Source organism: Chaetura pelagica, unplaced genomic scaffold (genome assembly GCF_000747805.2).
Source record: "Chaetura pelagica isolate M959 unplaced genomic scaffold, ChaPel_1.0 scaffold188, whole genome shotgun sequence".
NCBI lineage: Eukaryota > Metazoa > Chordata > Aves > Apodiformes > Apodidae > Chaetura > Chaetura pelagica.
In genome coordinates this window covers 549,040-575,495 of record NW_009954196.1, presented here as the reverse complement: position 1 = coordinate 575,495, position 26,456 = coordinate 549,040, and the positions used below count along the sequence as shown (strand labels likewise).

Below are 26,456 nucleotides of genomic sequence, written 5' to 3'. Positions count from 1 at the left end.
GTTGGGCAACATGACTGCTTTTCCTTTTTCCCTGCTGTATTCAAGCTTCCAATTGTGCTAAGTAGCAACTCCAAGACAGCAAAGGATTTTCATGACACCAGAGCTCTTCCCACAATTTGTAGCACAGGCTGATGACTTTTGACCTGAAGCAGTTATTTTATCTACATGTAGATTCTGGCTGTAGCCACTGCAAAGGCAAGTTGCAACAGAGCACCTTTACTGGGTGGGGCATTCAGGGGCTTCATCTTTCTTTGAATTTCCAAACCAGAACTTAAGATGTTCTTCTGTTGGCTCTATTCCCACAGGCCGTGAGTCTATACAGAAGAAAAGAATAAAGTAAAACTTAATCTTTCCTAGTTAGACAAGCAGTAGGAATATGCAATTTAATCCTGACTAGTGTTTTAAATGCCAACTACCAAAGCTTGCCTCTGAGGAGTTTGGTTTGTGAGGAAGGCCATACTATCATCAAGCTGGCCATCAAAACAAACAGGAGTGAGCCATATTCATTCTGGAAATCTGCAATTAATACCTTGAAAATGGGGTTAACTCTTCACCATGCCTGCTGGGGCCTTCTTAATGCTTTGAGAAGCAAGTGTAACAAGGACAGTAGCATTAATATGCTAGCATAGATCACTAAGAGACTTGTCCAGAAGTCACCAGGTCAGATATGAGTAGGGCTGAGGAACAGAAATTATCAAAACAGCTATTACTGCAGCTGGATCTAGGTAGACTGGCAGATTCAACAAAGACTAAAATCTGTCACCCTAAAGAAGTTTAGGAAAAAAGGTAACCAGCAATTAACTTTGAATAGTTTTGCTAGAAGTCTGTGCTTAACCAATGTGAAATTAAGAAGCAAAACATTTTAGACTATCAGCTACCTAATTCACTTTAGGTCATCAACACTTCCACTGCAGCAAAAGGAAAAAATAAAAATTGTATAATCTTCAGGAGGTGAAGTACTACTTAAAGGATTTAAGTTCTGTAAAGAATATTAAAATTTCATAGCTCCAGCTGGTTAGCCCTTCAACAGCCACCTGATTAACCAATCAAGAAAACTAATTGTGGAAGTTTCAAGTCTGAATACAGAAAATACAGGGCATTTTCTCATAACTCAGACCACCCCTTAAATTTTGCCTCTCCAAGGCCTTATAGGAGAACAGCACTGCATTACGTACCTGTTGGTGTACCCAAGCTGGAATTATCAAAGAAATTTGTTGGACAAGTCAATGGCAGATGCTTTGATACCTCCTGGGTCACAATTTCCTGAGAAATAGGTTCCTTGCATGGTGAAGGCATTTGCTCTTTAAGAGAACGTGACACTGTCTTCCTTGGAGACCTTGGCACTGTCTCTCGAGTAGTTTCTCTTGAGGATCGTTCTTTCCACTTGAGTGCTCTTTCTTTCCATTTTCTAAGTTCCTCTTTCAGTTGAAGCTCATTACTTAAAAATAAAAAAAACCCCAGAATTTAATTAAGAAAAAAAATGTAGTAGTTCCTTTAAATAAGGAAAAGTTTGTGACAGTTCCTGTGTCTTCAGACAGCATACCCACAGACATGGCAATGCATAACCCTCTGTATCTTACTTTCAGATATGTTTTTAAATATTTAAATATTTTAAAGCAAAAATTCCTTCCAACATACAATTTAAGTGTATATTCTAGCATTCAAGATTTTTTATGACAGCAATGTAAAGTTCAAAAGCCACAAAGATATATCTAAAAATAAGCTTTAAATAAGAGCTGGATATGAAAGAATCTAGAAAATCTAAAATTAATACTCACTTCTACAGGCCTCCCAGAAAGAAACATTGATGACATGCATAGTTAAATAGCAATAAATGATTCAACATGTTGCTGATCAGCTTTATAGTTACCTTAGTAGAAGATCATTTTGTTTCCTCAGGTGCAAGTTCTCTTTCTGGAGCTTAACTTGTTCAGATTTTAGAACAAGTATTTTTGTGCTCTGCACAATACCACTGCCACCACCACAGGTAAGGGGTGCTTGAGATTGGTGAGGAGCTTCTTTTTCCAGCACCACTAGAAAACAGATTTATACAGATGTATATATTATTTGGACAGCACTTAAAACCAACGTATTTCTTTAGCCTATTCCTTCCCATGGTCTTATATACAAAATCTCACTAGGTTACAACTGCTATTACAACAGCTACTCTTTTTATACACAAACACATCCCAGTATTCACACTGCAAAGGAGATACTATGAAACTGAAAAGATTCTTCATTAAGCCATTTATAGTTAAAAATAGTTATAGTTTCATGTACATCACAATTACGATTAGAACTAGTTATTCATATGTGCTCAGTCAAGGAACAAAGGCAACATGAGCAACTAAAACTAAGTTTACCCCATGGTAAGTGCAGACATGGCTAGAGAAATAAAGACAAGAGCTGTGATTCTAGTACATGCAGCTGACATTTTACTTTGTCTCATCTTCCAAAGTACCCAATCCACCTTATACCCTTTGAGGTAAAAGGCTTGCATCTCAGTCTAGGTGTTTAACAATATAACTTAAAATGGAATGTTTAACATGAAAGAGTCCCTTATATTTAATTTACCAGAAACATCTTGCTCTTTCTTGGCTCTTCTAACTTCTTCTTTTAGCTTTCTTAACTGTTGTTCTTGGTGTTCTGTAAGAGCTTTATAATTAGCAAGTCTATATGGGACAGAAAGAGGAGAAGAAAAATAAACACAAACCAGAAATCCTCAGTTTAATAGTTATTACAATTGCAGGAGAGCTAGTTTGATTTCCAAATGAGCTATCAAAATGTACCAAAGCTATACAGGTAAAAGTACCTAAAGTTGGACTAGAATTATTCTCTGTGTCCATTCTCTCCAGTGAGCTAGAGAGTGACTTCAGTCACTGCTTTCTCCTCAGTTTCTTTGGCCAGAATATTTGTTACTTTTATGGCTGAACATGGGTCAGTGGGGAAATTTTGGTAGGTGCATAGGGAAGGAGTTTCGTAATCTACTCAAGACACACATGGTTTTTACTTCACTGGAATATAACTACAGTGAAGACTTAAGACACCTAGAGCTGAAAGCTCACTACTTATTCTGTGGAAAAAAATAAACAGAAAAGTAAAAGCTAAGAACTAAGTATTTGAGAATTGTAACAAGTTAAGATCTGAACTTACATTGTATCAAAGGAGTTTGATTGTTTCATTCTTTCCATATCACATTTTACCAATTGTGTTTTGAGATTATCAATTTCCTCTTTGTACAACTCAGCACCTTTATCTAATTTTGCCTGAAAAAAAAAACACAACAACTTAATATGAAGAAAGGCTTGTAACTGAGAAATTAATTTAAGGGTTGCTTATTTTGTATCTTTACTGTGATCTGCTAGATTTTGCAGGGCAAGACTAGGAGCAGAAAGTTATTTTGGAGTAAGAACACCCAACATCATGAACTAGCACTAGAGCATTAGTTGGTATCCCAAATCTGGTGTATTACATGCAATCATATTTTAGCAAGTTTTGCTGACTTGATTGCAGATATAAGTCTGAGAATTTTGAACTAATATGCAAATACATTACATAGAAAAAACACCTCATGCTTCAGTTTCAAAACCTAAATTTTTTAGAACATTTCAGAAATGCATCACATACAAGTGATAAATTTAGCTTCTAGTATCATAACGTTGCTTCTAAGTTTTGTCTCTTAATGCTGCATTGGTAGAATGTGAAACTGCATGCTAAACAAGTAGTGTTTTACTCTAAGAATGCTATATAGTACAATATATTTACTTTAGAGAGAGCTACATTTCATCTAAAGCTTCTCAAGCATGTCCTCTCTCTAGGATCAGGGAAAAAAAAAAAAAGCAAGTTTAACATTATAAAAAAATGAGGATTTGATTTAGCCAGTTACAAATCGGTATATGACAAGCCACTGTAGGAAAATAATTGCAACCCAGCAGATAAGGCATCACAAGCTATCACACTGAGCTTAGAGGGGTAAAGGATTTTGTTCATACCTGGAGAGTCTGATTCTCTGTTGAGGCTGTTTTGAGGCACTTCTCTGTCTCATTCAGCTTGGCTTGCAGTTGGATGATCTCATTTGTCTCTGTTTTCATTCTTATCTGTGTTTGTAATTTGATTATCCTGTCATCTCTCTCTTTTACATCTTTTCCTACTTCATTTATTACATTTTGCAACTTCTGAATTTTGACTTCCATAGCCTATTAAGATATCAATCAGTTATGAGTAGTTATGCCAAGAGATATATAACAGTAGCAGTACATGGCTCCATTCTTAATATAAACAAAAAACCCAAACCACACAAGAAATGCAATACTACAGGCTCTATGGCAACTCTTGGTGTCTATCTGAATGTTTGGCGTCACCTTTTAGTATTCCAGAACATTCAAGTCTAATAAAATGTGCTTTGAACAACGGTAACTGGCATACAAAAACCAAAACAGATAAAAATGAATCCTCAGTTCTTAGGATTAAAGACAGAACTCTTCTCCTGCTTCCAGTTTGACATAATGAATACCATACACTTAAAGGAAGTATCAAGAGTGGCTCACTATTAAAATACTTCAAAAACAATGGGAATATTTTACCTAGATTTCTTAACTGACACCTATTTGTGTGCAGAAAACAGGCAATTAAAATTATCACATTACAGAAAAGAGCTCAAACTTCTACTCTGGGAATATAAAAAAGCTACAAAAATAAAGTGCTCTTGGGCCTAACGTGTTGTGTAGCACAGATTTACAGCTGTTCTCTTTGTTTTGTGTTCGCAGTACTCTCACTTTGAAAACAAGCATTAAAGAAGTTTCCCTTAGAAACAAAAATTGGTACCTTTACATCTTGTTCTGCAGCCTTTAATTTGTTATGAAGCCTGTAGTTTTCTTCTTCTAACATGAGACTGGCAGAGCCACCAGGGGCCAGTTGTTCTTGAAGGCTGTTTAGCTCCTGAAGAAACTCTTCACTTTTCTCTTTTCTCTGTTTCAATTCAGCATCAGCATTTTTACAGTAACCAGCAGTTCTGCTATCCAGCTCTGAAGAAAGTTGAACGAGTATCTGAAAATACATAATGTCACACAGATAAATTTTAAATAATTTTTTAATCGGGTAAAAATAAGTGAAGAAACAGGAAGTATGTTGTGGGGCCTGCATGAATTTCACTTTCTTGTTTCTGTGTCCCATTAGAAGATACTTGTCATCAGAAATTGAAGCACAAGTCTGGTTTAATTTCCAAAAAACTGGAAGAGAAGAAGGGACTTCAAATTTGCCAGTATTTCTGCATTAACTTAGACAAACACTAACATTACAGAAATAAAGGAACTATTGTGGAAATACTTCTCTAATGTCAGTAACAGGACAGAACTGAGTAAATTGCCCCTCAGAAGCTGTTCTTTGAGAAGTGTTCCCTACATTTTATCAGAGATAGAACTCAAAATTTTGCTTATGATGCACTTAACTTTGTAAAACACTTGGTCTTTTTTCCAAAGGAAGCAAAAACAAAGAAGAAAGAAGAAAAGAAGGCTGAGCCATCTTTAGAATAGCTTGACTTTCTGAAGTTAGAAAAAGTGTGAAAATATAAATTGCAATTTAGTTTTAAAAATAGCTAAAGTAATTTTGATAAAGTTGGCTTGAACAGAACCATCTTGTGGGCAGAAGCCTGGAGAAAGTGATTATATCCAGCTGCCACATTCTGCATGCAAAGCTAACGTAATAATTTTGAACCTACTGTTTTTCCAGAATTCAGCCTGATAAAAATGCAAACACCCTCTCCCTCCCACCTGCCCTGTCCTTATCTTCTATCCCCCATTTGACACCTACAAAGTCTTTAACAAAGCAAGTTTCCAAGTTTGGATGCATGAAAGTCTTTAAAAATCTTGTATTTCTACACATAACACTGAGGCATGAATACAGAAAGTACTACTAATAATAATGAATAATCTTTAAATAGCCCTTTTTTGTTTTGTTTTCAATTAGATTACAGGTATTTACAGAGTTCTTACACAAAATACATTTCTGATTAAAGAAGATTTAACTTTACCTTTACTTTAAGAGTCCACAAGTTACTGACTTGCAAAAGCATTTCATTATCTTTCTCCAGCTCTTCTTTAAGTTCTTCTGCATTACAGTGTGTTCCTGAAAAAGCTTCCCAGAACTGTGCTCTTTCTTTTCTAGCACTTTCTTCCTGCTGTAATTCTGCCTCTATGCTGAGAAATTCACTTTCCATTTCTGATACATCTTTGAGAATGCTCTTTATAAAACAAGGAATTCAAGTTTAAATATTGTTTGATAACTACATATCTAAATAAACGTTTTGCCATCTTAGCTATTAATACTAGCAGGAAGTCTTTTATAGCAACTAATGTAAAAATGAAATGTAAAAGGAATTTCACTATCCTTAAATCACTCCCTACTGGGAAGATAAAACAATTTACATTCCTGGGGCAGGTGAGAAGTAGAAAGAGGGGGGGGAAAGCATGTTAGTAAAAATTTCTCATTTTAAAAATCATCCCAGTATCAAGTAGCACATATTTTACAGGGCAAATGAGTAAATAACATTCCTGATACTTTATAATCTCATCACTTTGAGCCACTCTGTAGAACAGAATCCTCATTTTATAGAATAGCATTAAAAATACAAATTTTATTCCCCCTCCTTTGAGTGAAGTCTTAACAGATAAAAGCAATGGCATTAGAATAGCACCACCACAATAACCCATGCCTTGAAACATGCAAGTGTTTGTGTGAAAATTGTTTCAAATGTTACCTCTGCCTCCAAGTGCAAGTTGTGCAGTGCTTCCGTCATGTTTAACTCTTGAGAAGATATTTTATTCTGTTTCAAATAAGTCTTCCTGATATACTGAATCTGCACTTGTAGCTGATCTTGTTTTCTCTTTTCCTCAATCATTTCCATATCATACTTGTTAACAGTAGCATAATAATCCCTTTTCTTCAAGCAAACACAACTGAACAGGAACTGTTGTAGAAGCACAGGGTGTATTAGTGAGTATGCTTTAAAATGATACCAAACATCCAGCTATGATTACATATTTTACAATTCAGTCTATTTACTCTCCTAACCCATAGGCATCCAGGACAACTAAAATATGATTAAGAAAATGGAGTTCACAAATTCTCTATAGCAACAGCATATAAGACTTTTAGAACTGGCTCACCATTTTTCAAGTATGCTATTTTTTGTAGACTCCTAGAAAGGCCAAAAAGTCTAAAAGGCTCTAGGATAGTCTTCCACGACTCTAAACTTTGAAAAGCAAAGTATTCTTTGTTATATTTATTTTCTCTTAAGAGCTGTGAAAGGTGCAGATGATGTACAAGAATAATATTACCGTGCTAATTTAAACATTTTTCTAGTCAAGATCACCACTTAAACACCTTTAACCATAAAAGCTGAAAGGCATCTAAAAACCTAAAAAACCCTTAATGAATTTAGGAAATAAGGCCCTCTGGAACAGTTGTTAAACTTTTAACCTAATGGATGTTTATAGAGACTACTAACTCTCAAGACCATATTCAGTATTTTTGTGTACTGCCACCTACCTCCTCAACAACAAAAAACAACCTTTAATGTTTCATGGTAAAGAAAGAAACAGAAAAATTTAGTGTACTGCTGCATATGATAACAGGAATTCTTTCCAAATTCCCCTAACTTTTTACTGATAATTGCAATCAGTTTCTCCACTGAACTACAAATTGGGGAAGGTCTGCAAGGCTACAGAAGTTAAACTACTTTAGTTTTGCAGGGTAAAACATGTCTTTCCCCCCACAATGAAATACTAACTTATGAGTCCATACTTTGATTCCATATTCAGTATTTTTGTGTACTGCCACCTACCTCCTCAACAACAACAAAAAACAACCTTTAATGTTTCATGGTAAAGAAAGAAACAGAAAAATTTAGTGTACTGCTGCATATGATAACAGGAATTCTTTCCAAATTCCCCTAACTTTTTACTGATAATTGCAATCAGTTTCTCCACTGAACTACAAATTGGGGAAGGTCTGCAAGGCTACAGAAGTTATCAAACTACTTTAGTTTTGCAGGGTAAAACATGTCTTTCCCCCCACAATGAAATACTAACTTATGAGTCCATACTTTGATTTATAGAGTACAGAAAATTTTCCCAATTAAAAAGAGATTAATATTAATAAAATAATACTATGCAAAGCAGTTGAATTACAGTAAAAAACTAAGGCTGATTATCTTAAATAGTTCATTTTCCAGGATTATAAAGCATTTACTATCACTTTATTTTCCACAAGACATACATTCATAAAAAATTTAAGCTGGTACCTTCAGTTTGTTCAATAAACTTTGGAGATTACTGTTTATTTTCTCATTGGCAGTTTGAAGTCTTTTGACATATTTCCTCTTTTCTGATGAAAGCTGAGTCAGCATTGCAGCTACCACTGCTTTCTGACTATTCAGATCATCCTTTAGATTAAGGGACACTGTAAAGAGACATTCATACCTCTTTCCCATATTTGTGAATTTCTCAAGAAGCTCCTAAATGCAAGTGAAACACAAGCATTCAGTCACAGTAAGAAGAGAGTCATTAGCTACAAACAAAGCTTAAAATAAACCATCAAACTCCAGGACTAAATCCTACAGTTGCTTTTACAACAGAAAATTGAATACGAGTAAGACTTCAGTTTTGACTTGCCATGGGAATAACAAGAACACTAAGCCAGGCACAAAAGCAGACAATTTCTTAGTTTTCCAGAAAAATCTTATTTCAGAAACTCAATTTTTCATTTTAATTTCAAGTTTTCATTTTCAATTTTCGTTTAGATTGCCTGGTCACTTCAAGACCTGTATTTCAGGCCTGAAATGAAATTGTTTCCTGTTCACAAGTTTTCCAGGTGGGCTGTCCTCTGGCTCCCAAGTTAATTTATTTGGTTATTTTGTTGAAAGAAAGGAATTGTGACATTGTTTAGTATTCTGCAATAAAAAGGGAGATGCAATCAAGCAGTGAGCAGGCTGAGAAATGCAACAGGCTTCAATGCACTCTCAATGAACTACAAGTCAAGTATCACATACAGAACTAGGTTATACCTTTTAAAACAAATACAAAGTTTCCTAGGTGTACTGCCTCCATCTTTGGTTCTTAGTTGAAATTAACAGGATTCACCAGTTTAACTCTTCACCTCACAGTAAAAATATTGGAACTAACACATGCCCTGTGCCCAACAGGAGCAAGTACAAGATACTTAAGAAAACTGTGCAAGAAACGGAAGCAAATTTTACCTATTACAAAAATCAGAAGGGGAGAGAGCCATTAAAAGGGATCAGCTGATGTTTGTTACTTACCCCATTATTAGCTCCCTACTGGTGATGTAGGAAAGAAAGACAATATGAAGAAAGCTACACAACTATTTTTTGTAATTTAGACTTTTACTATTTTTTGTGTTAACTGAAGCAGTACTCAGTTTTTCTAGCATGTATAGGAAGACATCCAGATTTGCTGTATGGATGTACAGACTGCAATACAATAGTACTCTTTTAAGTGATTAATGCATGTTCCAAAATCTTGGTTTACTTAGGCTTTCAGTAGATTAGTAGTACTTCTGACATCTCTGAGAAAATATACTCAGGATAGTTAATTAACAAAAGCTCTAAGGAGTTACAGGAGCTCCCTATTTTGAGGAGAGTGGCTATTTAATGAAGCCAATTTATTTTTCATGGGAAGTAACAAAAGGGAGGATTTTTCAAAAACTACGTGGTGAAGTCACATGTACATAACTAGTTATTTTCATTGAGGTGGCTGGATAGTAATGACATTGAGTTGTCTCAACTGAGATCAACTTAACCTTCTCAGAACAGGATGCATGGCCACTGAATAGCAACAGCAAATCAGCTTATCCCATGGCTTGCAGCATCTTAGTAAGATATACAAACAATTTTATAGATTATACACAGAAGCAAGATTTATGCCCCAGAACAAATGGTATCGAAGTTTTACACGCGTCTTTAAAATAAGCAGAGAAGTAAGTTTACCTTAATTTTTAAGGTTTTTTCCTTCAGGCTGTCATCAAACAGCTGCTCAGCATTATCCAGTGGGTTCACCCGAACAGACATATCATGCAGGTTTCTCTGCTTCAGTTGGTCTAGAGCACATTCCAGTTTTGCATTTGTTTCAACATACTAAGAAAAAGCATACATTTTAAAGTACCATTCAAGAAGAGAAGTTATTAGTAACTTAGGCATGCAGTTTGTGATACCAACCATCTCAGAATTTTTTTGCAATTCTGTCTTCAGCTGGTCCCGCTCAGACCTGACATCCTGGAGAAGTTTTTGTAGCTCATCTTTTTCTCGATTAATTGATGAGATTTGTTCTGTAAGTTGCAAAGACTGACTAGTTCTTTCAGCCAGTAACTGGTCTTTTTCACATGATACACTATTTAGCATCTCTGTTAACTGTTGAATCTATAACAGTGGAGAAAAACAATAATTATGAGTTGGTCCTGGTCTATATAACCAACCCCCCATGAATTACTCATATCAGTTGCGTCAAATATAAAGAACCATTTCCAAGTACTATAAAATTCACACTAATAGCAAGAGAAGTTTAAGTATTACTTTGGTGTTGTAATCAGTTGGAAAAGAAAAGGAAGAGAAATAGCATTACACCCAGAGAACTGTAGACAGTTCTTGGTCTCCAGTAAAACAAGAGGAAGCAAACAAAAAGGCAGTCAACATATGTTCACAGCATAAGAAAATTAAGAAATAGATAATATAAGAAACAGGCAATGGAAGTATCTTTATATCTACTCTAATGAACAGTAAGACAATTGCTAATCTGAAGCACTCTTCTGATATACAGGTAAAGGTAGATTCTGACTGGTGAAAAACGAAGAAGTGAAAACTGCAAAAAGACCAAGTTGGCAAGAGTGAAGTTCAAAACTTTCTGAATAAGATACAGACTGAAAGCATGCAAAGCATCAAGGATTCCAAACCCACTTAGGTTTGTACTGTCTACACAGTGACTTTAAAAGTTTGAATAAATACATGTATAATCACTGACTATTACGTTAGGCCTACACATACTGGATAAATCAGTGTCCATCCTAATGGAGTGATCAAGCCAGTTGGTTATGAGGCTGAGACAAATTGTCAATGCCATTTCTAAATGTCACTACAAAAACTTGTACAAAATCCTTTATCCGTGTTCACGCTTGTTTAGCACCCATAAAAACAACACACTGAGAATTAAAAATTAAATGGGATTTGTCTTGACCAACAAGTTTAGCACAACAGTGCTAGGAGAACAGTTACTAAAACTACTCTTCACCTTGTTTGTTAGGCTGTCCTCCAAAATCTCTGACTGTCTCTGAACTTTTAACAAATGTTCTTCCCTTTCTTCAGCTTTGACCTTCTCATTACTGAGGAGTTCTTGTTGCCACTTCAATTCCTTTTCAGTTTCAAGTATCTGGAGTTAAAATAGAGTAACAGATTTGAAATAGCACGTGACTACCTCTCACACACCAGACCATTCAATATTCCCCCAGAGTAAAAATACTTGGCACAAAATACCTGCTTTAGTTTGAGTAAGAGAAATGTTAGCAGAAGTTAAAGCATGTCAATATTCTTCAGTCTGCATGTATAAGGTTAATACATGTAAGGTATTTTTCAAGAATCAACCATTTTCCTCTATCAAGCATTCATAGTTGTTATTAAACTTTAAGATAAAGCACCTTATCAGCACTCTCCTGTAGGTTAATTTCCACTTTGTTCTTCTCTGCTTGAATACCTTCCAGCATTTCCTGGAGCTGATCTCTCTCCTGTGCCAACAAATCACACTGTTTCTCCAGCTGTTGAAGTTTATCACTTTCACTCTCAGTCTTCTCTTTCAGTTCCTCCAGTAACTGGTGCTTTTCCTTAGTTAACAAATTTAAATCCTCATTCAACTTGACTACCTATTAAAAATATTTTTAATGAGTGTAAGATTAACACATAATTACCAAAAAGTCTTCTGTTGCTAAACCATATTGCCATAACATCAACTATTGGACCAATTTAACAGCACAAATTATCATGGGTAATAACACCTGTTAGTCTAATGAGTCCTTGAGGCCACATCCTCTGTTTTTAAGAGTTTATTATAGTACTTGCCTTTTCTTTCAGTTCCTTTATTTCCTCATTGAATTTTTCTTCAGTGTTTTGCAATTTCTCTTCTTTATTTGCTAACATTTTCTTCTGGATATCAGCTTGCTCTTTCTGATGCTTTAGTTCTTCCTGCAGTCTTTCTATCTCTGTTAGGACTTTCAAGGACTGCAGAACAAGGTATTACATGGATGTTCACTAAGTATAACTAAGTTTTGCTTATTGGGAGTTAAGCATGATAAGTAAAAGCATTTGAATTCTTAAGAGTGCACTATCAGAATAATGAGACTTTTACTTTAGAAAAAAATCAGTTGTCATTCCCATATGCCTAGTTTAAGAACGGCAAAGGAAGACAATCTTTAGAAATAGTCTATCAACTTAAGAAAAAAAAAGTAGGCAAAACTAAAGAGGAAAGGGAAAGGTATTTTGGAGGAAAGGGAGGAGGGAAACACCACACAGATTATTATTAAAAAAAAATAAAATGCACCATGAAAGATACCCTTAGCCTTGTGACAACTGCCACCAGTTACATAAAAAATTTGTCCAACTATTAATTTTTTTATTTGTCTTCTTGTTAAAGATTTGATCATCCTAGCTTGCTGATTTTAGTTTTTAAATTAGCTGGTCTCTACATACTTGAGAGATCAGTGGTTCTACCAGAGGTTTCTTATAACTTGTATGAAAGCTTCTAATTCTTGAAATTATTTGTAGAGTTTCCCTTTGAAAAAACACTTACCAGGCTTTCTTTTAACTTTAGAAGTTACTAGCTTGGTTTTTGTTAAGCAAATATATCTGAATGAATTTTTTCTAAAAATAGCGTCAACATCAGCATACTTTTCAGACTAATACTTGGAACATTCAAGTCACTAATCTGATAGGAAATATGATGTCAAGAAAGAGAAATTGGATAGCTAATCACTTTCTTTTCTGGGTTTAGCTTTCTCTTCATCGATCCAGAATGAGATGAAGTGGTAGAATTAAATGCTTAGGTATCAGTAAACCTGGGTCACCGCTTCTGTTCAAAGCTAAATGCAAGGCACTGTGGATAAAAGATGTAACAGCACCTTGTGGAATGTTTGTCCAGCAGGTGGCAGACCACTGTGCCCAAATCTAGAACACCGCAGTAACCGAAAGGACGGGAAGGGGTAAGGGACAAAAAAACCCAAAGAGAGATTCCATGGGAGAGGAAGAAATCCTGAATAGCAGAAGGCTTCATGACCAAAATAAGTCGGTGTGGTACAAGGTGCCTTAAAACAATTATTTAAGAGATTTTATACATACACTCTCCTTGCTTTCCTGACAGTCAGCCTCTAATTGGTCTTTTTCTGCTTTATAAGTCTTCACCATTTGCTGTAGCTCATCTTTCTCCTGATTAAGTAAAGTGATTTGCTCAAGCTGCTGACAGATATGTTCATTTGTTGTTCTTTCAATTTGTTCTTTTTCTGCCAGTAGCTTGCCATAATCCAAAGAGACATGAGCCAGGTTTTCAGTTACTTCAGTGAGCTGAAAGAATATAAGAACAGTACTAATATTTCTATTAATATCTAGAATGGACAAAATTCATTTAGTGGTTAATTTGGAAAAAACCCAAAAAACATTCCAATCTGTTGAATTTTTTGTCCCAGTAATCAGGTTGTGATTTAAGAGTGTTATTGGATCATATTTCACAAGATTAAATAGATTTCTCTGTCTATACATAGGGGTTGTTATACTTGGATTATTTCACAGAAGACATCTGCATTAGTTTACTGCTATAGTAAGAGAAGAAAAATGCAACAATTTTTCTTAAGTTAATCAAATATCAGTGCTTCCACCTCATTGGTAGACAAAAGTGAATGTGTAAAAACCCATGGGCCATTATAATTCTATAAAAATTACTCCACTGGTGTATCCACAGCAGATAGAAGACAACACTTGTTAGATTCAGTAGCTTCAGACATGAAAATAGTAAGTAGGTAAGAAATTTACAGCAGTGCAGCAAGTTAAAGAACAAGCTGCATTCCCTTTTAGTTGCTCAAGTTTCTTCAGTTACATTGCTAAAAGACATTATTGGAATTTTAAAAGTTTTAAGACTAGGAAAATACATTGAGATCAAAGAGCAGTATTTATGTCAAATAATATTCCATTGTTCAGCACTGAGGCATGTTTAGCTTTAAGTAATGGTTGCAGCTTAAAGGTAAAATTTTATTAGATCATCTTCTCATGATCTCCATTTCTATGGAATTATTTTAAGAAGCAATACAGGGAGCAAAAAGAAGGAAGAACTTTTAATTACGCTTCATTATTACATTTACTGAACCTCTACAAACTCAAGTCTGTAGAGGATATGGGGTGCCAATCCTGATATAATTTTTAGTTGACTTTATTTACTGACCTTCTGCTGCAGTTCATCAGTTGTTTCCTTCAATGCCTCTTGTGCTTTCAGGAGTTGATTTTCTTTTTCTGAAATACTTCCTTTCAGTTCCACAATAGTTTCCTGATGTTGTCTGAGAGAGTTATGAGCACATCTCAGCTCTTCCTGCATCTTTGAATTCTTTGGACACACAGTTACAGTACACAAAATTTAAGACTTAAGTTTAAAAAACTTCTTATCCTAAAGGAATAGGACTTTGTTTCTTACCGTGCTAACTGTCTCCTGTATAGTTTCTCTTAGCTGGTCTCTCTCATTCTGGAGATTCTCCAGTTGCATTTGAAGATTAGAATCTCCTTCTGTCAGAGTGCTCACTTCTTGACAGTCACGCAACTTCGGAATAAAATCCATTCTCCCTATGTTTTCAGATTCTCTTTGACATTCGTTTGCCTTCACTTCTTCCATTTCATGGATTTTCTGTTGTGCCTGACTCAGCTCTTCTCTCAGAAGAATTAATTCTTGCTCAATAGATTTATCTTGAATCTGTGGTAACTATTTTATACAGAAATAGAAGTCATTGCATTTGGTAAAGTTGGTAAAGCTTTAAGAGAAACATATCTGAATTTTGACATGTTTGTTATGTAAAACAAATAGTAGCAACGTTTTAGAGAGATTTGTGTTTTTTTTTCCAGAATAAGATGACTGAATTCAATATGCAATGTAAGTTTCTTGAAATAACATAAGTAAAATCTGAAGTGAGAACTACTGAAACAAGACGATTATTTCCTTGAAATTTGTATATTCCCTATAAATATTAAAATATATGCACATACTTTACTTTTTCAAAATGTACATGTAACATGTGCAAAAGTATGCCCAATTATGGAAAATATTTGCTGCAATGTCCCTTAACATACACTGCCAGGAAAAAAGTCAGTTCTGTCTACACTATGAAAAAGCAGAACCACCTCTCCAGATGAGCAATTTTTAAGCTTCATCTATTTATAAAACCACAACTCTGTGCAAATAAACCCAAATCACCACCATCCTGTATCAAGTTAAAATTCTACTTACAGAAAAAATGTTTGTCATATCCTACAAGTTGTCTATATACAAAAATATGGGTGGAATACATTTCAAATATTAAATATTAAATCTGGTATTTAATGGTCTGCAGACAAGTCCCAGGACCCTTTTCTCCTGTTTCTTTCGCAAATGATGTTCATTCAAGTGAAAGTATAAATAAGCATGCTTTTTCTTACAGCCTCAGCATAATTACCTGAGTTCCTTCCCCGTACTCTTCTTTTTTCAAATGTAAACTGTCCAGCTTATCCTGCAACGAATTTTTCTCTTGTGTAAGGAAAAAGATTTGCTCTTTTAGAGCTGGAAGCTGATCACTTTCTCTACAGTTATTTTCTGATTTTTCTTCAGCAAGCTGGTCTCTCTCTAATGTTACGATTTTTATTTCTTCTGTCATTTGTGATATCTATAAAAAAAATGTGGAAACAGATTTTCCATCAATTTAAAACTAAAATGAAATAGCAGTTTGAGTTGGAAGGACCCTTTAAAGATCAGTAGTCCAGCTCTCCCCTGCAATGAGCAAGGACATCTTAACTAGATCAGGTTACTCAAAGAAAATTTGTTTTATTTACTCTGCTACAGTATTTTTAACATCAAACCACTGTAACGGAAGAAGAAAAACTCCAGAACCAAGTCTTTAGCCTTTGTCACCTGTTCTGTTTTTTTTTGTAACCATTTAGCAGTCTCTTCTGCACTATTGACCAGAACTTTATCTAAAAAGAGTACGATAGGAAAAAAAACAAATTAAAAATACCCTTTTGATTATTTTTACACATCTATTCCAAATCATGCAAATGCTGAATTTAAGACCATTGACTTACTGGGTCTGGTAGCTGATATACCTCAAGAAAAATCCAGTCTCATATACTTCAGATTCTCCATCCAAACAAACTGCCACTGAAGCAAATATGTAATACACAATATTCTCAGCACCCTTCTTTATCAATTGTTGAAGCATAAAAAACCCCAATGGATCAGCCTTCTGCTCTGTGTTGGGAACTGAGCTGCCATTTACAACCATGTGCTATGCTTCTCATTGGGACTGAGTGTTAGGAAATAGCCTCATTCCTAGACCTATGTAACCCTTTCTCTTGTCTTCTATTTGCTGTCTAATGCCTCCACTTAAACTGACAACCATGGGGCATGCTAGTTAAGTAAAGGTTTATTAAAGTGTATGTTACAGCTTGAAGCTCTAGACATTTAGATCTGGTAAACAAATACTGGTGAAGACGTGAATCAGGCAGTACTACTTTCTTGCCCAATTTTTACTGACAGCCGAGAAGTTTTCTAGAGTGCAACCAGAAGAGATTATAATCAGACTAACTAGGCTCGTTTTCAGTGTTTGAAAACACAAAAAACATTTTTAATTATAACATGATGTTTTACCTGCATATTCAGTTCTGCAATAGTTTTCCCTAGTGCCTCTTCAACACTCAGAAGCTGAGATTCTTTTTCAGAAATACCTTCCTCCAACTTCTTGACAGTCTCCTGGGATTGCTTGAGAGAACTCCGTGTATCTCTCAGCTCACTCTGTGTATCTCTCAGTTCTTCATGTGCCAAAATATTCTTTGGAATAAAAGGAAGAAAATCCACAACAGAAAATAAGTATTTTGCAACGTTAGCAGGTACTCCTTGATTTAAAAAAGTCCACACAAAACCCCACTCATTATAAACTATGTTGAAATACAGTATTATTACAGTCTTCTCCTTAACATGTGTGGCCCATTTCTATAAAGCCAAAATTCCTACCATTGAAACAGTGTCCTTTATATCCTCTTTGAGCTGGTCTCTCTCAGCTTGAAGAGACTCCTCTTTTTGCTTCAGGTCATCTCTTTCCTGGGTTAGAGTTTTTATTTCTTCCTGACATTCAGAAAGCTGCTGAAGAACTGACTGGATCTCTAAGTCCTTGGCTTCTAAACTCAACTTTGTAATCTTCTCTTGCTCTCTTAATTGCTCCATTTCATCTAGCTTCTGCTGAGTCTGAGTAAAATCTTCTCTCACCTCAAGAAGTTGTTTGTGCTCAGCTGTCTTTTCTTCCAGTTCTTTTATTTTTCTAGAGAGCTTTAGTTTGTAAAGGAAAATATTAGACACTTAAATTGTAATGCAAAACCATGTATGTGCTAATGTTGTCACAGAAAATTATGTTACTTTAGAAGAGGTGAGAGATTCTAACTTTCAAAAAGAGAATAGGAAGTTCATCACTTCACATTAAGTCACCTAATGTGAGCATTTATTCATGGAACCTTCCTGTGGTTTTCTCCTTAGCGGCAAAAGTCTTACTAAAACATAACACCACACACAAAACTGTAGCATAGCTTAGGAATTTATCAAACCAGGAGTTATCAAATCCATAGCTGGAACATGACAGCCATATCAGTGCTCATATGTGGAGAGGTTTTTCCCCCCCATTTTTTTAAGTGCCAGTTTATACAGTGATTGTCTTTGACTTGAAAGAGCTTCTCTTCTAAACAGACTCCAGTTCCTGATGAGGAAACTGACTTTAGATATAGTTAGTCACAGCAGCATATTTAAAAAAAAAAATAAAAAATTGCATAACATATAAATTAATAATAGGAAAAGAAGAATTAAAATGTCAACTACAGAAGAACATATAACCTGGAGCAACATACAGATTTCTTTGCCTATGAAGAGGCTGCATAATCCCACAACCTTATACACCTGACATGGAATAAGTAATATCCACTCATGCTACAGGAATTCCAGTGATAGTGTTATTTATACCTTACAGACACTTACTCAAAAAAGTTTTTGTTTATACTATGAATGAATTCCTCATGTCTTAAACATAAAAAGGAACAAGCTGAAACTGACCTCTAATTTCACTTCATCCAAAGTTGTTTTAGACTCTTGTGCTTCTTTAGATAGAATATCTATTTGGAGCTTCATTTGTTCATTGTTTTCTGATGCAGCTACATATTTTTGCTGTAGTTCTTGATGGAGCTGTTTAAGAGTTCCATATTCCTGATCAGACTTTGCATATTTAAGTTGTGCATCTGCTAAATCATCTTTTGATTTTCCAATTTCTTCAGTCATATGTTTCAGTCTAATTTCATTATCAGCTATTTCAGAAAGTAGCTTTTCTCTTTCCAATTTTATTAAGTGTAGCTCCTCACATTTTTCAAGAATCTGCCAACAGAAAAATAAACAGCATTTTCTAAATCAGTATTTCTCACAGCTGAATTAAAAAAACACGTTCATATGCAGATATATGAAAAAGGACAAGGCAAACACAGCACATAGTACATTAGGTTTTGCAGTGTTGGGAGGGAGCTCTCTAGCAAACAATCGGTTAAAGAGAACACAGACAAGACCCTTTCAAAACCTTGAAACCCCTTGTCTAACTCTTTAGATGTTCATTAAATACACCCTTTTTCTGATGTTTGAGCTAAGACTGGACAAATAAGCCTAACTATAACTCCTAATCTGAATATTTAGATGTTTAATACTTCCTTCATGATACAGAGTTTATAAAGTTGTTAATGTCTAATTAAGTTTTGTTTAGACCACTGAAAGGGTTTACAGCTTTTTGCATTCATGAGTTTGAGAGATTACTTGCCCAGGATACATCTCACTGCACATACGTAGTAGCAGGTATTGAAAGATAAAGAAACCTAGACATGTCTGCAAAGAAACCCTTTAAGACACATTTATAGCAAACTTAGCAGACTAAGGCCTAAGCTGCCAGTAAAAAGAAACTTTTCCTTACAAGTTTTACAGAATTTGCAATTTAAACCTGTCAGTTCTCAAGCAGCATTTCCACTAAGGGGTCTTGAAATACTATTTGCCCAATTAAACAAAAATTCTATTTTAGAACAGTAAACCAGGATCAAACATCATTGTGCAAATACACACAGTTATCAATGGCATCCAAGTAGGCTAGCAAAGGTTCAACTAGAAATAGCTCAGGATTTTTTATTCCAAGCAACTTTTGGTTTCATTATCCAATAGGCCTCCATTAATATGTTGCCAGTCATGTACAATATAAAAAAAAAATAAGGAAAAGGTTGATTTTTTTTGTTTACCTCTTTCTGCTGTATTTCAACAGTATTTGGTAAAGATTGAAGTTCTGATAGCTCATTGACTTGTTTTTGTAGAATTGCCTTCTCTTTCAGTGCTTCTTCCAGTTCTTCTTTTAAGTCAGCTGCCTTTTTTTCTACCTCCGCAAGAAAGAGCGGACCTAGAAAATTAACAAGTGTAGATTAAAAAGAGCATGAGAGAAGAAAAGCATGTTTTAAATTAAGCATAATATTTATAACACACTAGACGTCTTATCAGCATCATTTAAGAAAAGTATATTTTACAATGGCCAACAAATAAAATTAAACCACAGGTCCAAATATAGATATTACTTGTTAGATTGTCTTAAAATTTATTTCAGATTCTCCCTAACAACCTTCATTAACTTGACTGAATTTGTGCAAAATACAGAAGATTCCATAATTAGCAGTTTTCTGAGTAGTTCAAGAAAATGCTAAAGCAGTTACTATGTGCCAACAGTACCAGGTACTTCAATATTTTATACTGATGAAGGTCTAAATATTTGAAAAAACACAAGCCAGTCTTCCCTATCCACCCCACCACTATGGGGAAAAGGGAAGAGAGGGAAAAAAAACACCTGAAACAGCACCTTTTGGAACTTTACCCTCCATCAGTGATGTTAGTCTGGTATTTTCTTGAAATGCAGACTGCAACTCTTTCTGCAAGTCAGCTTGCATTTTTCTGTAACTGGCTTTTCCTGCTTCTACTTGGCTTTGATAGAGTTGAACATCCTTTTGCATTTGCTTGTAATTATTTAAGAGTTCATTCTTCAGGAAGAAAAAACAACATGCAATTAACACAAAGTAAGTCTACTTGCTTAACATTTAGATATTATATCTGTCACATTTCCTGTTGTCACTCCAAACAACTTTGGCCGTGATAAATGTGGCAGAATAATCCATAATTTAACATCTATATTCCTGTTAGAGTCCTCTAACATGGTCATGGCCATAACTGCTTCTACTACTTTGTCTTTACTCTTCAGAAGTTCAAAGTAAGCTCCATCCCAGTTCTCTGAGTTCACATCTCATTCTCTTTTATTCTATGGTAAAATTAGGTTTGGAGTCCTTTGTTCTAATAACTCCCTGAATACTGTTCATTTTCTCTTTCTACTGGTAAATCTAACTACACACTCCTGTGGAAGTTGCCTCTGTTTCCTTTTTATCTTTGTCCTGAAAACTCCTTTGCCGTGAATTCTGTAATAAGAACCAGTAGGTGGCACAGGAGCCATTAATTTTGTCCAAGTACATCTTGTCGTTATCGATTGCGTTCTTCATTAGTCTGGGAACAGAGAGACCTTTAACAGCATTTCATACAGCTATAAATGCAGTTTAACAGGTACTTGCCATCTTTTCCTTCAGCTCCAAGTTTTCAGTTCTGAGAAAAGCAGATTCTTTTTTGGCATCCAAGGCTATGGCTTCACTATCTAAGAGTGATTTATTCAGCTGCTGAATTTCCTCAATTAGCTTATCAGAATCTCCCTGAAAAAGACAGATACTCAAATTTTAAAAAAGCCACAATAAAGCATATGTGTTTATCATAATGTGATTAAAATGTAAATATAGGTTCAAAAACTTGGTGAGTTTACTCTATTTGTTAAGTTTACTCTAAAAGGAATTAGTCTGAGAGATGGGATAAAGAGCATCATTTCCCATAGCTACCCTTCACTAGATTACTGCTGAATAATAATGTAGTAATCAATGTTTTAAACTTACTAAAAGTTATCCTAACATCTGTAGGGAATGACATTTCAATTAGGTCAAGGTGATACCTAAATTTAAGTCATCTCCAAAACATCCACCTCTCAACCCAGCAAAAAACTCATATTTACCACTGAAAGAGATGTGTCTATCTTTTCTGCTCCTGCTTTCTGTAACTCTTCCACGCGATTCTGTAATATCCTTATTTTGTTTTCTTTCTCTTTCAGTTGTTCACATTTGGAGTTTATTTCTGCCTACAAGTTGGAGGAAAAAAGAAAGAAGGGAGATTCTAGTGCTCAGTTTGGTTTTTCAGGTAAGAATTTCACAAAAACCTGCTTCGTACATAGTAAGAATTCATAGGGTGTAGACAGATCCTCCTTAGCTGGAGTCCAGTGGTGTCCAGGTTGTCCTCAGCAGATACAGTATTTTAAGATAAACCAACCAAGAACATTTCATATAAGTCTCATGGCATGTAAATTCATCAACAGGCTCACCTCAAGTTCTCCATTGTACACTTCAGCATTTGAAACTAGATTCTTTAAGTTGGTAACTTCATGCATTAGTTGAATCTGTGGAGCAAATTGAAGCAAAATTGCAGAGCATGTTAGAAAGCACCCACACCAGTAGTTTTAGTTGCCAACACTATAAAAACAAGCCATGTCTATCTTACATTGTTTGCTGTTAGTGGGGAAGCCATGTACACACACACACACAAATCTAAACAGCTACAAAGCAAGTTGCTACATAGCCTTCCAAATAGATAGATGAGATGCAAAGCTCAGTTTTAGCTTCCCAATAATTAGAAAGGATTCAAGTACAATTTAAATGGTATAATTTTGAGAAGCAAGAGCAACACGATCAAAGCTTTTAATGCTGAAATTGTACAGCTATGACACTTCAAATTCTAGTCATATTAAGCAGCTTTTTATGACAGTGCAGATATTTACAATTTAATTATCCACTAACAAGAATGAGAAAGTGCCAAAACTGAGGTAAAGCAAGCTATGAACACATGCAGTGGCATCCTCCAAAAGGAAGCACAAGTGGAAGACTAGCTAAAAATCACTTCTTAAGCTGAAGAGCACTTATTTTGGTCTTTGTTAAAAAAACCTCTACAATAAGCACTAATCTACAATTATTTCTGTGTAGTCACAAGTGTAGGTATGGAGAAAATCCAATCTGTAATTTTAATACCACTGAAAAGCTTTAAAATGAGCATTGTCTTGAGTATTTCTATACAGTTAGGAGTATAGAAAGAGGAAAACCCAGTATGTGATCTTAAAATCAGAGGATGGTTTTAAGAAGATATGGTACAATCCTACTGTTGTTAGTAATTTAATATAATTATTGAAATAGAGTTTACCTGTATGTACCTGTGGTGATTTAAATGGATGGATTTCAACTAATGTATTTAGTGATTCTGTGACTTTACAGCATTGCTGTAAATCATTTATAAGGGTATCAACAAATGCTTATATTTTATGGACTGTTTTCACATACATGTCTGAAAAAATGAATCACTCAAATAGCAGTTCTTGTAATAGAAACTACATTAGAACACTGCATCTGTTGTTATTGCACACAACATACAGACATGCAAAACTTTGACAGGTAAAACTGAAGATTTGTTAAAAATTGGCTAATAAGGAGGATATCACAGTTAGCCTAGCATACAAAGGGATCTCCTAAAAAGAATCTTAAATACAAGCTAAATCAGAATCCATTATGGATCTGTTTTGTTTCAGATCCACAAGCATTTGTAAGAACACAATGAAGATAAGGGGTAAACTTGTTCAACTGTAACCTCAAACACCAGAGGCATGTAACTTCAGCTTCAACCTTAGTTTCATAGTCAGAAGATATTAATGGACTAGTGTGTACAAGTAATCTGCAGAGACATTATCAGGAAAGAAATGGAATAATACATCCACTTGTCAGTACCTGAATATGTTTGTTTTGGGGTTTTACTACTTTGGTTTAAGGGGTTTTTTTAGGAGTTTTTGTAGTTTGATTGGGGTTTTTGTGCAATGACTTATTTCATGGTCTAGCCCTTGGGCAGTTAGAACCCAATACCAGGAATATCAATTTTAGGTTACAGAATCAGAGCATAAAACATTTGGACAAACAATATACATCTCCATTAACAGCACAAGGAGGGGAAAAGTGAAAGTCAGCATTTTCTGCATCATAAGTCATCCAGTAGGTAGGTTTACCTTTTCTGACTTCCTCGCACAAAATACAATGTTTTTATTTTTCACAAACATTACTATTCACGCTATTACTTTAAAATATTTTATTGCTTAGTTAAATATGTTAGAAGTCAATGCTCACTGTTCAATGGATTACCAAAAGCCAGAGTTATTTTGGATCATAAACAAAGATGCTTTGCACAAGAAATACATGATACAGTCTAGCAACCATATTTGAACTTGAAAACAGGTAAAAAAAATTGTTTATGCAGCAAAACAACTTTCTCTTGCAGAAGTCCAGAGTGAAATTCAGATAACACATATATAAAAATAATTGATACATATACACACAAAAATATACATTTAACCAGACTTCAAAATATAAATCTGAATTTTACACTGAGTAAATTCAGTTTAAAACTTGGGTTCATTTATTCTAATGCTGAACTTTGCTTGTAACATTATACATTTCTGAGTCAACATCTAAGTATATGTACACTGAATAAACTCCAAAACATTTCAGCATAGGGAATTCCGTGTTTATTTACATGCATCTTACCTCATGATCTTTTTGTGTTTGTTTTTCCAGTGCTTCAAATTCATCCATTTCTATTTTTTCCTTCAGTTTCTCCTTCATTTCATTTATTTCTGATTTCAACTGCTCATTTTCCAATACCAGGTTATTAAAGTTAGCTTGCAGGGCATTGACCTCACTTACAGCAATATCCTGAAGAAACACAACACCTTTCTTTAGAAGTTGTTGTTGAGAAGTCAGTCTTATTTCTAGAAAATACAGAACAGGCTTACCTTTTCTAGGGCCAATGCTTCACAGAGCTGCACAGATTCTTCAAAGTCTCTCTGAGTCTAGAAAAGGAATTGCTCTCAGTTAATTAATCTGCAAGATCAAGCAAATGCAGTATTATATTTCTTGCTGCTTGTCTTTTCATCGCTAGTCCTCTTTAAATCCCAAAGCTTACTGGATCATTTACCACACAACCCATAGACATAGAACCATCACACAACATCAGAAATTACCAAGAGTCGTCCTAACCAGTTATAATAATTATTTGGACATAAAGAATTTTAGTGTTCTACAGAAGAGCAAGTCTGATCTTAGAGATCTGTATATGTATAGGCATTGTATTAAGACGACCAAAATAGATTACGAAGTTACCCAATTCATGTTAGGTCCAGCAGTCCATTCTACTTCTGAAATTTGATCAGTAGCCATCAGAAATTGGCTGTCATGTTCAGAATTCTCTAACATGGCTGAAAGGAAAGACGTATTTAAAAATACAGAGTAGCTAGAATTATTTTCTTATCAAATAATTTTATCACATTGGAAACAATCATTCGATGGCAATGATGTAGCACACCGAGTATTGTAGAGATGATCATTCAAGTGTCAAGGAAAGAACCACTCAACACTATCCTGCAAGATTTAAAGAAAAAAGCACCATCTCCCCCATGCAGAAAAATACCAGCAATCCACACAAGCAAAAAAGTTTGACGGAAGGATAGATTCAGCAACAACACAATCCAATTATTCTCATCTTCAGTTCAACATTCTTTGTCTCTCACTCATCTGGTAAGTCTTTGAATTTCTCTGTATCTTAATCTGATCTTTGAATAATTACTTCTCTATTCTCGCTGAAAATTTTGGAATTCCACATGCTCCCCCCCACCCTTTACCACCCCTCCTTTTTAGGGGAAGAACAGAGTTTGGATGGATAGTCCGTGTTAAAGAATAACTGTGGCTACTTTTACAAAAAATTGGGGGGTAGAGGTAGGATGTGTGGCATAAGTATTTGTAGACCCTGCCTTTTACCTCAGTTTTTACATTTTATTTTAACAAATTCAAAGTTCAAGATACTGAAGAGAAGTTAATTTGTTGTAAAATCCATACAGAGATACTTGGGGGTTTTGTTTTGATTTAGGTTTTTTGTTGTTCTATCAGATAGTAAAGTTATTCCCTTTGGGAAATTAAGTAATGCTTGCAAAGTTATCAGGAATTTGTTAGTCATCATTTCACCTGTAAGACTCATGTCCCAACTTTTAAAATGAAATGTATCTTATTTTCAGCACAAGAACTACAAGTATTATTGCACTAGAACCACTTCCCTTCCAGGCAGCATTCTTTGCTGGCAGACACATGTTATTTCTGTATGGGACACAGGAAACTTAAAACTGGGTTCATGGGACAACTTGAATAGTATGGTGCCAAGTAAATGTAAATTATTTGCTAACAATATAAAAGCTACATTTTAACTTAAATTTATTAAAGAGGGATTATTTTTCATTTCAAAGCTGCTTTGCAGCATTTCCTTATTTTTTCTTGAAGATACTTACAATCTTCCATATCTGGTAGTGACAACAGAGACATTTTCATTTTTTTTGTTTCAGTCAGCTTTGGCTTTTCAAAGTCATCAAAATAGCTCACATTTGCCTGGTTTATTTTGCCAGGAGCCCAAGTAACTCTTCTTCTTCTCTTGGCCTTAAAAAAAAAAGTATTTACAGAAAAGGTTACACAAACAAAGCTAACTAGGCAGTGTTTTGTAATTTCTTCAAATTTAAACTACAGCATAACAGTTTGAAAGCAAGTGTCTGCAGTCTCTTCACAAGGCAACATTGAATTGATACTCACTCAGAAGTTATTTTAAAAGTTACCCCTTTAAAAATAAAAAAAGGTGTGAAAATTGCCAGTCAAACATTCTTCATTGTCAATACAACCCTAAGTATTTAGTATTACCTTTTGCAAAGCATTTCAGTTAAAAAAGTAAGATCTAGAACAAGTGCTTACTTTAGCATTCTGTTTTGAGGAAAAGGAAGCAGAAGTCACCAGCATCTCGGTTAAGTTTCTTATCCTGTCTTCTTGTACTTTTTGAAGAGAATTTTTTTCTTCCAACAGCTGAGCCAGTTGGTCTTTTTCCATTGCATGCATTTGAGTCTTTGAAGACACCTTCCATAAA

General features: G+C 34.9%; 1 protein-coding gene across 1 annotated transcript in view; it reads right to left on the bottom strand.

The window, feature by feature from the left end:
* Nucleotides 1-216: 216 nt before the first annotated feature.
* CENPE (centromere protein E, 312kDa) overlaps nucleotides 217-26,456 on the bottom strand; it is a 35,106-nt gene continuing 8,866 nt past the window's right edge. Inside the window, exons 13-43 of the mRNA XM_010003174.1 lie at nucleotides 26,288-26,446; nucleotides 25,837-25,981; nucleotides 24,662-24,756; nucleotides 24,295-24,351; nucleotides 24,047-24,214; nucleotides 21,430-21,552; nucleotides 20,945-21,079; nucleotides 20,188-20,365; nucleotides 19,583-19,737; nucleotides 18,372-18,686; nucleotides 17,289-17,600; nucleotides 16,926-17,105; nucleotides 15,739-15,945; nucleotides 14,730-15,011; nucleotides 14,484-14,642; nucleotides 13,391-13,612; nucleotides 12,115-12,277; nucleotides 11,701-11,918; nucleotides 11,298-11,435; nucleotides 10,232-10,432; nucleotides 10,004-10,150; nucleotides 8,300-8,512; nucleotides 6,755-6,964; nucleotides 6,029-6,238; nucleotides 4,825-5,046; nucleotides 3,993-4,196; nucleotides 3,154-3,266; nucleotides 2,575-2,672; nucleotides 1,871-2,033; nucleotides 1,176-1,438; nucleotides 217-314 (exon numbers count right to left, since the gene is read on the bottom strand). Of these exons, the coding sequence (XP_010001476.1) occupies nucleotides 217-314; nucleotides 1,176-1,438; nucleotides 1,871-2,033; nucleotides 2,575-2,672; nucleotides 3,154-3,266; nucleotides 3,993-4,196; nucleotides 4,825-5,046; nucleotides 6,029-6,238; nucleotides 6,755-6,964; nucleotides 8,300-8,512; nucleotides 10,004-10,150; nucleotides 10,232-10,432; nucleotides 11,298-11,435; nucleotides 11,701-11,918; nucleotides 12,115-12,277; nucleotides 13,391-13,612; nucleotides 14,484-14,642; nucleotides 14,730-15,011; nucleotides 15,739-15,945; nucleotides 16,926-17,105; nucleotides 17,289-17,600; nucleotides 18,372-18,686; nucleotides 19,583-19,737; nucleotides 20,188-20,365; nucleotides 20,945-21,079; nucleotides 21,430-21,552; nucleotides 24,047-24,214; nucleotides 24,295-24,351; nucleotides 24,662-24,756; nucleotides 25,837-25,981; nucleotides 26,288-26,446 (5,553 nt within the window). The remainder of the gene's footprint in view (nucleotides 315-1,175; nucleotides 1,439-1,870; nucleotides 2,034-2,574; nucleotides 2,673-3,153; nucleotides 3,267-3,992; nucleotides 4,197-4,824; nucleotides 5,047-6,028; nucleotides 6,239-6,754; nucleotides 6,965-8,299; nucleotides 8,513-10,003; nucleotides 10,151-10,231; nucleotides 10,433-11,297; nucleotides 11,436-11,700; nucleotides 11,919-12,114; nucleotides 12,278-13,390; nucleotides 13,613-14,483; nucleotides 14,643-14,729; nucleotides 15,012-15,738; nucleotides 15,946-16,925; nucleotides 17,106-17,288; nucleotides 17,601-18,371; nucleotides 18,687-19,582; nucleotides 19,738-20,187; nucleotides 20,366-20,944; nucleotides 21,080-21,429; nucleotides 21,553-24,046; nucleotides 24,215-24,294; nucleotides 24,352-24,661; nucleotides 24,757-25,836; nucleotides 25,982-26,287; nucleotides 26,447-26,456) is intronic.